This window comes from Pogona vitticeps, chromosome 1, assembly GCF_051106095.1.
Source record: "Pogona vitticeps strain Pit_001003342236 chromosome 1, PviZW2.1, whole genome shotgun sequence".
NCBI lineage: Eukaryota > Metazoa > Chordata > Lepidosauria > Squamata > Agamidae > Pogona > Pogona vitticeps.
The window spans coordinates 215004472-215021915 of NC_135783.1; the positions used below are offsets into that span (position 1 = coordinate 215004472).

The following is a 17444-nucleotide window of genomic DNA, read 5'->3' on the forward strand; positions in this document are numbered from 1 at the left end:
GGCCCACCTGCCTGCCACCCTCTCTCCTGAGTTGGCTCCCTCCTGGGATGTAACCTCCGATGCTAAAAACATTTGGTGTCTTTCTTTATTTCTTTTCATGTGCCACCACTACTTTTTCTAGTTAAAAAAAAACAAAACCCAATGAGATCCCTGCATCATGCTGCCTTTGAGACCACTTGTAAACAGGGAAAAGGGACAACAAGGAGAAATGGGAGGATGCAAAGCAGCACTTATCTGATGCAGCACTGTATCTGACAGCAGAACCATAAAACAAACTACAGTGGTGCCTCGCATAACGTTTGCTTCGTTTAACGTTTTTTTCAGAGTCAGATTGTGCTTCGTATAACGTTTTTCCCTATGGGCGATTTTCGCATAGCGTTTTTGGGACCATGCTTCGCTTAACGTTTTTTGTTTTAGGTCCCCTGCTTCACTTAACGATGTTCATTTTTTCAATTACAAAAGTGTCTTAACATGTTGAAAAACAGTTTTAAATGCTTGGAATCATTAGTGCACCTTCTAAAATGTGTGCATACTTAATTTGGCGTTGATCTGACTTTTCGTTAATTTTTTGTGAATTTTTGTTTTTTGGCCCATAGGAACCAATGGACCTGTCAAAATCTGACAGCTCCATGCTTTCCTATGGGGGAGAAAACAATTTACAAAAAATTAACGAAAGTTCAGATCAACGCCAAATCAGGTTTGCACACAACTTAGGGGGTCCTCTAACGAACCCAAGAATTTAGAACAGTTGCTGAGTCTTCATTAATTTTTTGTGAATTTTTTCTTCCCCCATAGGAAATAATGGAGCTGTCAGATTTTGACAGCTGTCAAAAGTTGGGGGAAAAAATTCACCATTAATTAACGAAAAGTCAGATCAAAGCCAAATTAACTTTTGCATCCGTTTTAGAGGGCGCAGAAGCTAATCCAAGCATTTAAAACCATTTTTGACCCTTTTATGACACACTTAATTTTGCAAAAATTGACTTCGCAAAGCCCTTGAAATGTATTGAGTCAGCTACAATACATTCCAATGGAGGATACATTGTATCGTTTAACGATGTTTCCTATGGGTTTTTTCGCTTAAGGACGGCAATCCGTGCCTATTGGAACGGATTAACCGGTTTCCAATGCATCTCTATGGGAAATGGTGTTTCGCATAACGATGTTTCACATAACGTTTTTTTTTTGGAACCAATTAAAAACGTTATGCGAGGCACCACTGTATACAGGCAATCACACGTCCCAGAAACTGAAACGTGCCAGGCATCATAAAATAGTAATAGCCCGTGCTGGCCAACCAAAATATATCAAATACCTATGAAAAAGGACTGAGCTTCCATGTACTTAGCTTTACATTAGAGATGGGGGTATTCGTATACAAATATCCCCCCCACAGGTGGAGATAACGACACCGGACAGTCCATTCATGATTGTGCTGCTGCTGCTGCTGCGACCACAGCGGAGCCTTCCAGTGGCTCCGAAGATCACGTTTAGCTAGCCACTCTTGGAAGGAGGCAGGACGACAAGCATCTCTGGTAGGTAGAAGAGTGGCAAGCCGAATGCGATGGGGCTGGACCCTCGTTATCTCCACCTATTGGGGGGAATATTCATATACGAATATTCCCATCTCTACTTTACATCATTTACATTTTTTGGCAGAAAATATTTTGATTCAACTGTAGTATAAAACATGGAATTTTTGCTGGGTAGTCAATCCCCCCCCCCACACACACACACATGAGATCAATGTTGTTTTCTTTCTCTGTGGTGCTTGTAAGAGACAGTTTGCTGCCCAAGCTTCAGTCATTTTGGTGTGAGAAACACTGATGCAGTTGTGGCTGACATTGATGTCCTATGAAGTGATGCACTGAGATGTACAGTTAGGATTCTTTTCTTTCTTTCTGGGCTACAGATACCATAACTGTCCTTTCTGGGAGTACGTTGCACCTAACTTCCAGACACCTTAGAGACACTTCAGCGTGATGGGCTTGGGAGAAAGGCTGAACTTTGAAGGCGTTGAGGCCTAGCTTGCTCCACCCACACTTTCTACTCCTGCCCCAGTGTTACCTGGGGACTTTCTTTCTGAGAAGGAAGCTTGGAGGGAGATGCTCTTCTCTTTGAAGAAAGAGGGCTGTGCAACACGCCGCCTCAGTGGTTTCAGCGACTTCAGTGAGAATATAGACTTCCCTGCAAGTTCCACTTGGGCTTTAGTGTACTGCGTTAGATGAGACAGAGCTAGACAATATGACTAAAACCACCACAACCATAACTCCAAAACTGCCTTATCAGATGAGACTGGTCGATTGAATCAGAAAATGTTCTAATTGGCAATCTTGGAAACAACCCTATCTGACCCTGGTTAGTGTAAAATGAGGCATAATTCTGTGATGATGCTGTGGCTGACTGAAATCAGGTTCTTTATAATAAGAATGGAAGTTCAGTTTGTTGTTCGTGCTGGCTTTGATGTATTCAGAACCTTGTCTCCAGCTTTCTCCCACTCTTTTCCAACCTACACATTTGCCACCCACACACCACTAGAATTATCAGGTAAACTCTTGAAAGGCCGATGAAGTCTGAATCATTCATGGAAGATAACAAGGCTGTAGCAGGAGGGTATATGTGTGTTGAGGGGGTGGAATAATCTCCTGTAACAATAAAATATATAAAATCCTCCGTGTTTACCATTCCTGTTTCCATAAAATATAGTGGAGCTCTTTATAGATGCCTTTTAAAAGTACTGGCCAAAATCCTGTTGCTTCGTGTATTAAACTGCACGATTAGTAGGCTCATTTAATCAATAGGGTCTTGGTGAATCAACTCTTCCATATGTTCCATTGATTCAGATGGTCCTACTCTAACTGTGACTTCTGTACTAAAGTTAGTCACAGTTTGAGTGTGCCCGTTTGAATGAATGGAATGTACAGAGGAGTTGACTCACCAGATCTACATTGATTCAATCAAGTAGGTCTACTCTACTGTGATTTACTATACTAAGCAACTGGATTTTGGCCATTAAATATAAGGCTATGGGGCTGACTTACTGAATTGTGCAACTATGTATTGCTAAGTATTTCAGTCCCACTCCACTCTCCAAGTCCATGTTCTTGTTCTGGAACCAGTACTATGTTGGTATTTAACAAAGATATCACTACACTTGTACAATCCCAGTTATGTGCATTATTATGATTTTCTGTCTCTGCAAGGCTGGTATGCCTAGGTTTTTACATTGGTGCAAATGGTTGCACATTTCTGGTACAGTGAAGTATGAAGCTGCACCCTAGATATTCCCCCACCACCGTTGTTATGATTCCTTGCTTTCTTTGTGCCCTTAGCCCACTTCTGTGCCTCCCCTCCCCCTGTCTTACATGTGCTGTCTGTTTTTGTTGCTGGCCAGCTGAATGGCTCTTGTGGCGAAGCACCAGTCTTTCTAAGTGGACAACGTATTTTTAAACAGGATTGATGCTTAAAATATGTTTGCCACTTGGAGCAGCTCTAGCAACTACACTATTTGGGAAGTGACTGCTCACAACTTTATGGAATGTTTTGAGCATCCCACTAGCATCGTAGATGGTTGGCTGGTCTCATATTCATTCATTCATTCATTCATTCATTCATTCATTCATTCATTCATTCATTCATTCATTTATACATACATACATACCCCACCCATCTAGACCAAAGTCTACTCTGGGCGGCTAACAATAAAAAATAAAATAAAAATAAAACAATATAATAAAATTTAAAAAAAAACAACAACAGCAGTAACATAGTTCAAGATGGGGGGAAATTTTCAAGTGATGACAGGAGGGAAAGCCTGCCTAAAGAGCCAGGTCTTACATTTGCTCTCAAAGGCACCCACCGAGGGAGCCAGACAGATCTCTGGGGGCAAACTGTTCCAAAGGCGAGGGACCACTGCCAAGAAGGCCCAGCTTCTTGTTCTTTCTCTCTGGGCCTCCCTTGGCGTTAGGCCCCCTCTTAACGCTTCCTGGACAGTATAGCTGCTGGACACAGAAAAAGACATGACTCTCTCTTTGTTTTCTCCATACCATTGAAATTTGATGGTAGGAGGGTGAAGCCTCCAGTTGGTACTGGGGAGGAGTCCATCCGCATGTTGTCTGATCTAGCCATTAGTAATGCATTAGAAATGGGCGAGAGGCACAGAAATGCAGTGACACACTTTGTCTTGTTTAAGGCTGAATTCCTTTTTAAAATAAGATGAATTGCTTTGTTTCCTGAGGTTTTGAGCATGCCTCACACCCACCCGTATCTGGTGGTGCAGGCAGCGGCTGGGTCTCCTGGCAATAATTCCATGGGCTCCAGGTTGGGAAAATAACCAATAACACTCTTTACTGTGATTAAGGAACTAACAGAAACAGGAACACTATCCTTGACTCCCTCTGGGAGCTTTCTGGGATGTTGGGTTCCCTGCACTAACACCCCTTCCACAAGAATGTCCTTTCAAGAGGATCCTCTGTTAAGGCCACAGGGAACCCTGAGAATCCTGGTCTCGCAAAGCAAGAGGGAAGGAGGAGTCTTGGCCCTTGTTGAGGGCTCATTTAGAATGGCTGGTAGAATACTGGAAGCTGAGGCTCCAGTACTTTGGCCATCTCATGAGAAGAGAGGACTCCCTGGAAAAGACCTTAATGTTGGGAAAGTGTGAAGGCAAGAGGAGAAGGGGACGACAGAGTTTGAGATGGTTGGACAGTGTCGCCGAAGCTACCAACATGAATCTGACCAAACTCTGGGAGGCAGTGGAAGACAGGAGGGCCTGGCGTGCTCTGGTCCATGGGGTCACGAAGAGTCGAACACAACTAAATGACTAAACGAGACGAAACTCCTCTGCTGCTCCATGAGCCTTCTCTGTCTCTCATGCTGGCACTTTCATCACCAACACAGCAGCTTAGCTGAGAGGATTCCACTGCTCCCAGTGGAAAAGGTGGGCATCAAGGTCACATTGTAGGTACGGTAGGCTCCTGGCGTCCTGCTCCTGGGGTCCCTTGTCTGCAGCCTCTTCCTTTAATCAAAGTATGGGTTCAGGAATTTCCTCTTCCCAGGCAGCCTCCCCTTCTGTCAAGGTGCAGAATTGGGGATCTCAAGTCATGACAGCTTCTTTCCTCTTCTATTCCTCCTCTGAAGTCTCAATCTGTCCCTTCCTTTCCCTGCAGGAAGCCTCTGAGCCCTCTTGGTCTTCCTTTTTCATCCCAACCTCCAACTCTCCCCCTCTCCCCTTGTGGCTTCCAAGAACTGTGGCTTCATCAGCCAGCTCATTGGCAGGCGCCTGTTATCCCTCCCTCTTATCTACTAGGATTTGGGGAGTACTGTGGCCTCAGAGGGCTTGCCCAGAGCACTGGCAGCGACTCCCTCACACAGAGCTGCAAAGTTCTTGTAGACAATCGTAATTCTTACCAGAGACAGATGCAGTACATGGCTTTGGTTGCACAAACATGCTTTGTATGAAGCAAGAAGTGAGCATTTTCCAAATTAACATTCTGATCATCATGCAATATGCTGCCTCATCATTGGGTTCCTCAGAAAACAAATCTGTTTAATACTGAATACATTTGTACTGCTGTTGATATATATTGAAACAATCAGGATTTGGAAAAGTCTGGCTGATTGATAGCATTTGACTGACTGCATCTCATCAGCTTGGGAGAGTATAATAAATACAAGACTGTGTACAATACGTATAACATTGTTGGTACATCATTTTCTTTAGTCCAACAACCCAAAGTTGTTTTTGTTTATTTATTTATTTTATTTAACTTACATGCCACCCACACTACCCAAAGGTCTCTATATGGCTTACAACAATTTGAGTTCAATACAAAGATAAAAAGATAAAAACAATTAAAATACAGTCAAAAATACAATGCTCTAAAATTGCCTCAGGACCCACAGTTGATATTATTTCAATCAAAAACCTTCTGGAACAGGAAGGTTTTGACCTGGTGCCAAAATGTCATCAACATCAGCGCCAGACGAATCTCAGTCGGGAGGGCGCGCCATAGTCTGGGGGCAGCTGCCGAGAAGGCCCTTTGTCTACAAGCCCTCCCTCTTACCTCCTTGAGGGACGGCTCCCAGGGCCCCCTGGCTAGATCTTAATTACCGGGTAGGTTCATATAGAAGGAGGCAGTCCTTCAGGTATCCAGGGCCCAACTTGTTTAGGGCTTTATACGTCAAAACAAACACTTTGAATTGGGCCTGGGCAGCAACTGGTAGCCAATGTAATTTGAACAGAAGCTGCCTGATGTGTTCCCTAGTGGCCCCACCACTCACCAGTCGCGCAGCTCGATTCTGGACCAGTTGCAGTTGCTGGACTGTTGTCAGAGGTAGCCCCATGTACAGCACATTGCAGTAATCTATACGGGATGTTACCAGTGCATGTGTAACTGTCATGTGACTCCGCTCGTCCAGGTAGGGCCGTAGCTGGTATAATTTCTGCAGCTGAAGGAAGGTGCTCCTGGATACTGAGTCCATCTGAGCTTCCAGAGTTAGACCGGGGTCCAGGAGCACCCCCAGGCTGCAGATCCTGTCCCTTAGGGGGAGTGCAAACCCATTCAGGGCAGGGAAATGGCCCTGTAGCCATTTTCAGTAGATACGTTGCTTTTCTATAATAGGAAGTGATTTGGCTTTTGGTTGGTATTTTATCACACTTTCCATGTCAAACAGTGTCCCAGATGTTCCCTTCCCTTCCCTGTCTATGAAATCAGTTAGATTGTATCATTCTTTTATGTACTTTCCTCAGACATCTTGAGGGACTAAGTTGCAACTAGAGTAGATCCATTGGATCGGTGGAGATTTGGTGTGTCATCTTCTGTGTAAGTTCCACTGATTCTGTGGGCCTTTTATGGTTTCAATTTACTATGTAAGCAACAGAATTTCACACAGTGGCTCAATTAGCTGGCCACACAGATTTAAAGAAATTATAATATATATCAGGAATATAAAGTTCTCAGGCTTTTGTTATACAGCATTAAAAGATAAATGATATATCCCAGGGAAAGAACCTTGAAGTTATAATATTTAGGTGCAAACATCCCATCTTAATGTCCTTTTTGACTTTCATTTACAGTGCTTCTTTTGAGCCCTGTCAAACCAGATTTCCTCAATCATTAAGGATGTGATCGTTCCCTGTTGCTTTGCTGTAGTCAATCCATTAAAGATCCCGCTCACAGTGGGATGCAAGGTCTGGCTGACATTGTTCCTGAAACTTATGGGTAACCAGCAATCAGCTCCTGCGGGGACAGTAACAGAACATAATCGACGAGGTAGAGGAAGAGAACTGGACTGAAAGAGAAGCAGGAAAGAAAGAAAAAATGCATCTGAAAACATGTAGTCCTAGATCCCAAAAGGAAAATAATCCAAATTTCCCAAAAAGGCAAAAGTAGAAAATTAGTTTAATTTTTTTTAAAGCCAGAAGTTTAATTTCAGTTTTGTATACTGATCAGTATACTGCTAAGCAGATATTGCATCCAGTGACATATGCAGAGAGGTAGCAGCTAGTAGTGAAAGACTCAAAGCATCTACGTCAAATGTGTATCCTCTCTTTGGTTATTATCCCACCCATCCCATATAGAAATGAAGGAAAAGATTTTTCAGGACAGCTGTGAATCTTGAAGGAATATCAGAGGATGTAAGGACAGTAACATGAAAAAGAAGAAAGAACTAGTCAGCTCTTACAATGGAAGGTTTCGCCCCCATCACTCAGAGAACTGGATTACCTGGAAGACCCTTAATAGGCAGTGGACAGGAGTTGGAAGAACCAAAGTAAACCTAAGAAAGTGGGGTGTTTTTTTTATACCAACAGTCCTTTGTGAGTGTAGAAAAGAACGTGTACCTTCAAATTCTGTCAGTGTACTCTGTTCCCCTCAACATATATTTTGAAAAATATGAGGTAGTTGCCCCAAATACTCAAGATGTTGCTCATTATTGGGCAAAGATTATTTGATATATTTATTAATTGTATGATGATGCTTCTGACATGAACAGAGAATGAACCCCTTTTCTGTTTGTTTGTTTGTTTGTTTGTTTGTTTGTTTTGGCAAAACAAAAGGAACGGGAGTTTGTATCCTGTTTTAACACAACATCACAGTTCTTGGAAGCTTCTGGGAGTCGAGACTAGAGTTTTCTAAAGACTTTTTTTCTGGTGGGAGTTTCTGGGAGAAGCCACTAAATGCATAGGGGGCTGCGTGCAGTTCGACAATCCTCACTTCATCCGCAGGGATTATTTGATATTACATTGCCTCATGTTGTTTCTTGTGTATGCCATTGAAGGGTCACACCCTGTGTATAGCTTTCCTAAAAGCAGATTAGAGAGGTGAAATGTCAGAGTTGCTATACTGCAATTATTTTTAAGACATTTATCATATAAGAAAAAAAAATTATAACTATATACATATTCCTGCTTGTTCATTATTTAATTTATAGTGATAAATTTCATTTTGTGGAATTTGTGCTGTAAGAATTAAAATTAGATAGTTAACAATAAATTTTCTAGTCTAAAAAAATTACATTTATTGCTGTTGAACTAGATCTGCATGTATGCATACTGCAAATAGACACCTGATGTGACTTTGATGAAATATGCCATACTGTATTTTGTTTTCAGCTTCTCCTTAATAGGTATGATTTGTTTGCTGCTTCATTTGATCTAGGTGGGGGCTTAAGAATCATTTAATGCTTTGACCAGTCATGGTTGAATTTAGAGAAAAGAGAAAAATGTGTGGGAAATTGCAAGACATTTATGGTTCTGGTTGTCTCCTTACCTATTTTGCTTCATACACAGTCCCTCTCAGGAAACTACCATAACCATAATGCTGTGGAGTTCTCAGAGAGCTTAGTCCTGCCTACTCAATTCTTCTGTCTTCATCATGTCTGAGAGAAGTCATTATTTCTCAGCTCAAAATGATTACAGACACTTGAAAGGGCTGGGTTTTGTTTTTCTTTTGCTAAAGCCCCCAAATTTCTAGCTGTGGAATTCCTGTAGACTTCTGGGCGCTGTGATTTTTTAAAAAATGAAAATCCCATGCCTATTAGTTATAGTAAAGAGGTAAAGTAGTTAAAGTGTTAGTACCATAGTCATTGTTGCTTTGCATATGTGGGGAATGACTGTGGCGGACAGCCCACACGTCACTCCTGTCAGTCATTTTAGAGCTCTGGTGCAGGAGCCTATGATAGGACAGGAGGGGCGGAGTCAGGAGAACTGAGTGAGACAGAGAGTCAGTTAGGGAGAAGATTGTGAAGTGTTTAGACAAGAGATTGGGAAGCTGGTGCATTAGAGAATATAAAAGAGTTAAAAGTAATAAGAAATACATAGTCAGAATATTTTGAGACCTTGATTAAAGTGAAAGAATACAGTGGTGCCTCGCTTAACGTCGATAATCCGTTTCAGGAAAATTGCCATTAAACGAAAACATCGTAAAATGAAATTAAAAACCCCATTGAAACGCATTGAAACCCATTCAATGCGTCCCAATGGGGTAAAAACTCACCGTCCAGTGAAGATCCTCCATACGGCGGCCATTTTCGCTGCCTGTATAGCGAGAATCCGTCCCTAAACACAGTGGGGAGCCATTTTAAGCACCGGTGGCAATTTTGAAAACCCGACAATCAGCTGTTTTGATTGTCATAATGCAAAGAATCGGTTCCCAAAGCAGGGAACCGATCTTCGCAAAGTGAAAAAACCCCATTTAGACCATCGATCACAAAAACATTGTCGTACAGCGATTTTGTCATAATGTGGGGCAATCATTAAGCGAGGCACCACTCTACCAGCAAGCGTATATGTAATCAAATCCCCATTTATTGAATGAATAATAAAAGAATATCCATGATTCTACTTCTGTGATTTACCTACCAACCCATAAATAAACCTTGTTATATTTGGCAGCAATAGTCTGAGATTCATAATTGGTACAGTGAGGGTAATATCCTCTGGTGGCAGCATAAAAGGGTGAAAAGAACAAGTCGTGTCCGAAGGTGAACCTGTGTGAGTGAGAAAACATACAGGTCACACTGGGGGTGGGCGACAATGACCATCTGAAAAAGAGGCATTCTTATATGATAAAGAATCCAGGGTTCCCAGTAACGTGGCTCTTTAGATTGCTGTTCTCCTCATGTGGAGATTGACAGTGGATGAGGGATTTTAGTAAGCCTGGACTAGTGTGCTCCCATTTACTTCAACTACATAGCAGTGTGCCTTAGTACAGTATACAGCCCAGTCCATATATACATGCATTAGGAAGCCAGAATTGGCTGTAGTTTTCTGGCACGTACGCTCATGTGTGAAACAGCCCGTAGCCTGTTTAAGAGCACCTGGATGCTACTTTCCCCCTCAACACAAAATCTGCACCTTGGCGATATCTTTATTAGTACTAATTCAGAATCTCAAAATAGTTAGACCTGATGTCATCCCACTGAAGTTGAGAGTGACTCGTGATTAATTTATCCTGTTAACTGCAGTGGACTAAACCATGACTGAATTCATCTGGGTCCAGCCAAGTAGGAGCACATAATAGATAGGAGGGACACTCATACATGTATGAGTAAGCTTTTGAAACATTGCGTTGTACAAAGTCATCTTGAGCACAGCTTGAACAAACAGTCTTTTCTGTGCCATCAGCTGCTGTATGTCTGTGTCAACCTTTAAAGCTATACTCATATTTTTGTCCTTGGAGAAATGTGTGTTCCCCCACCAATTTAAGAGTGTTCTGCAGTAACTGACGTAAGCTCTCCTTTGAGCATCCCCTTTTCCATTCTGAGGTGACGTGAAAAGAGAGGTTTATAGATAATGAAGTATATAGGCTTGCCTTGTCCCTCTCAAGTGCCAGACAAATATATTTTATTCTTCTATTTTTTTTTCATGTTTTAATGATTTCCTTTTGTAATTTATGGCCTCTCCTCTGTATAGTCAAATGCTATTTTATGTTGATATTGGTATTATTTGTAAACTGCCTCAGGAATCTAATGACAAAATGTGTGTATGTGCGCGTTCATATAGTGTAAAAAACAAAAACAACTAACGTATAAGTAGCGTCTTTAAAGTTCTGTTATTGAAATCTGCTACAAGGCCTGTAAGCTGCCTTCCTATAGTCTTGCTATAGGGTAAACCGTGGGACCTCCATATCTGTGGGATTAACAGCCACGTTTTCAGTTATCCACTGCCTGAAAATGTTAGATAAGCCCCCCCCCCCGAAACATGTGTTTCCAAGGTGTACTACTAGAACTGGGCACAAGAAGGAACCAGGGACTATTACATATATAGGGCTTTCTATATCCATGGTTTTCAAGATCCACGGGGGGGGGGGGCTGGAACCAGTCTCCCACAAATACCGCAGTCCTACTATAATTCGGTAGCATTTTGTTTTGTTTTTTAAAAACCACGGGAACCACATATGCTAGCTACTAGCTATAGCAGGGTAGGTGAATCTGGAAGATCTAGGAACCATTTTCCCAATGGTATTGTGTGGGGAGCCACACTGTCAAAAATGCCGTGGCTGCCAATCTGTTTCAGGTACTCCAGGATACATTGAATCTGAAAGGATACATTTAGATGTTATAGCTACAATAATAGCCTAATAAAGCCTCCGAATTCGAAGGCAGCACGTATAGCACAGAGGATGAGTTGCTGGGGAAGAAGTTCGTTATTGGAAAATGACCTGTGGGATCAGTTGAACGACCTGGCTGGCTATTGTGCGAAGAAGGATATTGGATTGAAATGACCTTTGATTCAACAGGTTTCTTATTATGGAAAGGACTAAACCAAGCAGAATGGAAAGCATAATCTTGTTTTTTTTTACACTTTTCTTCCTTTCTCAGCAAATGAACGGACTGCTACCCAAGGAAGGCGGGAAGCTGTTTTCTACTGAATCCATTTATCAGCACTGACTGGCAGCAGTGGGTCTTCAGAGGGTTTCAGGCAGGAGTTCTCATTAGTCCTGCCTAGAGACATCTGGGTTGAACCTATAATCTTCCACACACAAGATGTGATTTGCCAAAATACCATGCCTGTTCATTCTTCATATACAGTTATGTAGATAACACACACACACACACACAAACACACATGCTCATCATCTGGACTATTATATAAAAAGTAATTCCATCTCTCTCTCTGTGTTTTGGTGAGGAATGTTCAGTGGTGTTCTCTACAACTCAGTCTGTTCTTAACTATTTAAAATGTGGCAGAAATGCCCAGAATGTAGGCTAGCTGCATAAATACATTGGGGGGAGGGGGAAGAAACCTGTTTAAAAGTGTATTTTATATTTATGCTAATATTTACAGGCTGCCTAGAGACACTACCGCTTCCTCTAATCAATGTGCTTTCACTCAGACCTGGATGGAGGGATTGTTTTTAGGGGGTAACTCCCTAGGGCCTCTCAACAGTTGAACTTTTTATTGGGCCAAATGTTGACCCATCAAGCTGTCAATTAGAAGCAGTCAGGATGGTGGTGTCTTTTCAAATGTCTTAGAAGATAGCTACCATTTTGGATTACAGCTCCCAGAATTCCATACTCAGCATGAGGACAAATAATGGCCTCAAGTATTCTTGAAGACTTTCATGGCTGGGATCTGAAGGTTGTTGTGGATTTTTCGGGCTCTTTGGCCATGTTCTGAAGGTTGTTCTTTCTGACGTTTCGCCAGTCTCTGTGGCCACAGAGACTGCCGAAACGTCAGGAAGAACAACCTTCAGAACACGGCCAAAGAGCCCAAAAAACCCACAACAACCATCAATGGCCTCAAGTAATTACCACAGCATCTTTATGAAATCTTTTTGTTTTGTTATATGCCATCAAATTGAAACTGACTTACAGTGACCCTAAGAGGGCTTTCAAGGTACGTCAGATATTTAAGGAGTGGCTTTTCCGGTTCCACAGCCCCAGTGAGGTTTCACAGCTGAATGGGGATTCAAACCCAGACCTCCTGAGTCATAATCCGTCACTCTATCTGCTACGGCTTGGGCCCTGGATACCTGAAGGACCGCCTCCTTCCATATGAACCTACCCGGCAGTTAAGATCTAGCCAGGGGGCCCTTTTGAAAGAGCCGTCCCTTAAGGAGGTAAGAGGGACGGCTTGTAGACAAAGGGCCTTTTCGGCAGCTGCCCCCAGACTATGGAATGCCCTCCCGACTGAGATTCGTCTGGCGCCAACACTGATGACATTTCGGCGCCAGGTCAAAACCTTCCTGTTCCAGAAGGCTTTTAATTGAAATAATATTAGCTGTGGGTCCGATGGCAATTTTAATTGTATTTTAATTGTATTTTAATTATTTTATCTTTGACTGTGTTGAATTTTAATGGGTAGTGTGGGCAGCATATAAATTAAATAAATAAAATAAATAAATAAATAATACACCACAAAGGATATAAAATTATAGGAACTCCCGAAGGCAGATTTAAGATCGCTTAAATTTGTAAAGTCTCCTTCAAAAAATCTGTGGTATTATCTGTCAAATTAACCAGAACTATTCAATAACCCATTGTGGATCTCATCTGTCTGAATGAGTTCATATCCAGAAAACTTTCAATTTCAGCAAAGCATTCCATATTGACTGACATTGCACATACATATGTGGAGTGGAATCATGCCGCCTGCTTGCTCCTGGTTTAGTCATCTCATTACATGACTCAGAAAGCAAATGAAAAATTGAGACTTAAGCATAGAGTGCAACTACATTGATAAAAAATTACAGGAAACACTGGGACTGGGACAGTCAGATTTTCATGAATTTCTGTTGACTAAATGATCCAGATGGAGACTGCACCCAAGAAATCCGAAGAAGACTAAGACTAGGAAGGGCAACAATGGAGGAATTAGAAAATATCATTGAGTGTAAAGATGTGTTAGGAGATGAAGACCAAGATCATCCACAGTATTATATATCCAATAACTATGTATGGATACTAAAGCTGGATAGTTAGGAAAGCTGTCAGGAAAAATATTGATTTATTTGAAATAAGATGCTGGAGAGTTTTGTGGATACTCTGGACTGCCAGAAAGACAAGCAGGTGGGTCCTAGATCAAATCAAGCCTGTGCTATCTCTGGAGGCAAACATGTTGAAACTGAGGCTGTCCAACTTTGGGCACATCAGGAAAAGGCAGACTTCTCTGGAAAAGACAGTAATAAATAATGCTAGGAAAGGTGGAAGGAAAAGCAGAAGACAAATTAGGAGATAAGCTGACTTCTAAAGGAAGCCACAGGCTTGAATTTGCAAGAGCTGAGCAGGGCTGTTGAAGAAAGAACATGTTAGAAATCACTTATTCATAGGGGCAGAGGTGACTTGACAGCACATAAGTGACATAGAAATGATGCAAATCATCCCAAAGTCCCCTCCCATCTTTTTTTCCTCCACTACTAGGCTACTATTTTTTTTAATTGAATGCATTCACATATGTTCAGGCAGCCAGGTGTAGAGGTCTGTACAGTGGTGCCAAGCATTACGACGTTAATTTGTTCCAGCGAAATCGCTGTAGAATGAAAACGTCGTAAAGCGAAAATTAAAAATCCATTGAAACGCATTAAAACCTGGTTAATGCGTTCCAATCGGCTAAGAACTCACCGTCCAGCGAAGATCCTCCATAGGGACGGCCATTTTCGGGTGCCTGTGCAGCGGAAAATGGCTCCTAAACACAGCGGGGAGCCATTTTGAGCACCCGGCGGCCATTTTGAAAACCCAACGAGCAGCTGTTTTGATTGTCGGGAAGTGAAAATTGGTTCCTGAAACAGGGAACCGATCAGCGCGCAGTGAAATTCCCCCATTCAGAATGTTGTTTTGTGATTGCTTTTGCGATCGCAAAAACCTCATCGTAATGCGGATTCGTCATTAAACGGAGCGCCCGTCTTGCAAGGCACCACTGTAGTTCTATTTCAGACCATTTCACTTGGCTGCAGCAGCAGTGATAGAGACGGGGCAGTGGGAAAATTGGCTGCTGTTTGAATAATCTTCTCTGCAAACCTGGTGTCTGAGTTGCTTTCCTTTATCCCTTCCCTTCTTTAATTATAATGTCTTGCTACCTAGTGCTAGGGCAGCCAGGCCATTAGAGAGAGAAAAAGAGAGAGCCATGAATCAGTGGGAGGGGGAGAAAATTCTAGATCAGCCTTGTTTCCAGCTTGTTAAGATAGCTGTGCTCTAACCATTCCTCCTGCAAATGTGGACGGTCAGAGCACAGCTACCTTAACAAGCTGCAAGCCAGGCTTTTGAGTGCCAGTTTCCACTCCTCACGACTGCTGACTCCTGTGTGGTCAACAGAAGTTAATTCACCTGGGGGACCCCTGATTTCACAGATGTTTGATTTCACAGTGGATCTATTTGCATTTTCCCTGCTGTGTAGTCACATCCATAGCTTTCCAACTAGAAACTGTGCTTAAGGACTTAAAATAAGCTAGGACTAGAAGCCAGCTTTAAAAGATGGTTTAAAGTTGGCTGAAGAAGTTTACTGTAGTTCATGGTTCTCGTGCCGTGCAGTGGCAGTGAGCTTTGGGGCAAATAATTCTTGATGCCATTCTCCACCGATACTTCAGGAAAAAGTGAAGAAAATGTTTTATATTAATAACATGCCCTGTTTCTGCACTGTGAGGTTGCTCTTCTGTTATAATGGGAAGCTACGTTTAGTAGCCAAATTCAGGCTCCTTCGTGTGAAGGGGTGGGGGGAACGAAGTAGAGGGGAAAGGGGGTGGAGGGTGCATGCTATTTGGCATTGCTGAGCTTGTTAAACCCAGATTGCAACCACAGTGCCAATGGTATCTGTATGTATGGACTGCCGGGTATACCTTCTTCCTGAAAGAGGACTAAATTTTGGCTTGGAGTCCTTCACAGACGAATGAATCATGCTGTTTCTCAGATAAACCATTCTTCCAACAGTTTAGTCTGCAATAATGAACTTAAAATGTGATCTTACTTCATGCGGAAGAGCCTTTTGAATGAAAATAATGCTCAGAAAATTCATTCAAGAAACTATATAAAGATATATACTATTTTCTCTTGTAAGCTGGCTGGATAGCTCAGTGGCTTCGGCGTCTGGCTGTGGAACCAGAGGCTGGGAGTTCAATTCCCCATCTGTGCCTCCAGGGAAAAGAGGCAGCCTGTGTGGTCTTGGGGCAGCTGCATAGTCTTAGAGTAGCCCCAAAAGAAGGGAATGGCAAACCACTTCCAAGTACCCTCTACCTTGAAAACCCTGAAAAGGGTTCCCATAAGTCAGTACAGTACTGAGTTGATGGCATATGATTTGATTTTGATGGCTGTGATGATTAACTGCCTACCCCCTTCTTGACACAAACACACACACATCTCTTTTTTGAGCCACTAACTACAAATCAAAGAAAAAGGGTCAGATTCAAAGGCAGCCTAACTGAAGCACTGCAAATTAGCAAAGCTCCCCCTGCTGTTCCCATTCTGCTGTCTTGCTCCTGTCTTCTGGTAGAAAATGGATTTGTTGCCTTCTTTTGATTTCAGTTGGCGGTTTCTCTTAGGGTGCCGGGGCGTTTATTGTTCGCCCAACAATGCTGTGGCATTCAGACTTTGGAAACCCCCTTTGCCTCTTGCCAGTTCCGGGGGGGGGGTGGTGGCTTTCCTAATGAAAGCTGCCCAGATGTATCTACCCCAATTCAGATTTTTTTAAAAAGTGGTGCTGAGTTGTTGTTATTGTTATTATCAGAGAGATCATCGAGGACCTGCTGGTTGCCAAAGCATGAGCCCTCCCGCTTGTCATCCACTATCACGGAGGAGAAGGCGCTGCGATTTGGCTGAGGGAGAGCCACCCAGCCAATCGTAGGGGCTGCTTTCCGGACTCTGTCATCAGCCCTTGGATGGGGAGAGAACGGGTTTTGCTTTCGTGCTCTCTCTCTCTCTCTCTCTCTCTCTCTGTTTAGGAGGCAGATAAAATGCCAGGTCTAGGTTGCCTCTAGGGATAACCTTCCCTTTCTATGATGTGAATGAAGAGCATTTCTGGCTGGTGGGAAATCCACAGGGGGAAGGTGGGGGGGAAAAAAGGAGAGAAGGAAACCAATCAACAAGACAGAGGCTCTGCTGCTCTGTCTAGGCCCTCCCTCCCTGCCTTTCAAAATCCCAGCTGTGGCTTTTCAAGTAGGAATCCCACTTTTTGCCTTGAGGAAGGGGAGCTTTGGATTATCAGACCTCCATGTATGACAATTTGTACCTGCATGGATTTGAAGACTCAGAGGCGGTAAGTGTTTGTGCTTTCTGCTGCTGCTGTTGCTGCTGCTGCTGCCGCCGCGGCTGTTTTTGACAGCCTGTCCTTTTGCAGGTTTCTTCTTAGCCTCCTTCCTCTGAAGAAGCAAAGTCTGCGGAGAAGAGGGACCGGGAAAGAACAGGCTGGGCTTTGCGGTCTGCTTGGTGTGTGTGTGTGTGTGTGTGGGGGGGTGACAGAGACGGTTCTCCTGAATTCATTTCCATTATATAAGTCCTGATCCAGTTTCCCCGAG

At 42.8% G+C, this 17444-nt stretch overlaps 1 protein-coding gene across 6 annotated transcripts in view; it reads left to right on the forward strand.

Moving 5' to 3' along the window:
- Positions 1 to 17444, forward strand: part of CACNB4 (calcium voltage-gated channel auxiliary subunit beta 4) — a 222144-nt gene that overhangs the window by 76369 nt on the left and 128331 nt on the right. For 3 of the 6 annotated variants that reach the window (XR_013536865.1, XM_072983204.2, XM_078376607.1), the window contains exon 1: positions 1579 to 17185. The exons of the other annotated variants lie outside the window; for them this stretch is intronic. Coding sequence is in view for 2 of the 3 variants with exons in the window: in XM_072983204.2 (XP_072839305.1) it covers positions 17141 to 17185 (45 nt within the window). In the remaining variant the exon portion in view is untranslated. Of the gene's footprint in view, positions 1 to 1578; positions 17186 to 17444 lie in introns of those variants that run through there. 6 annotated transcript variants of the gene reach the window in all.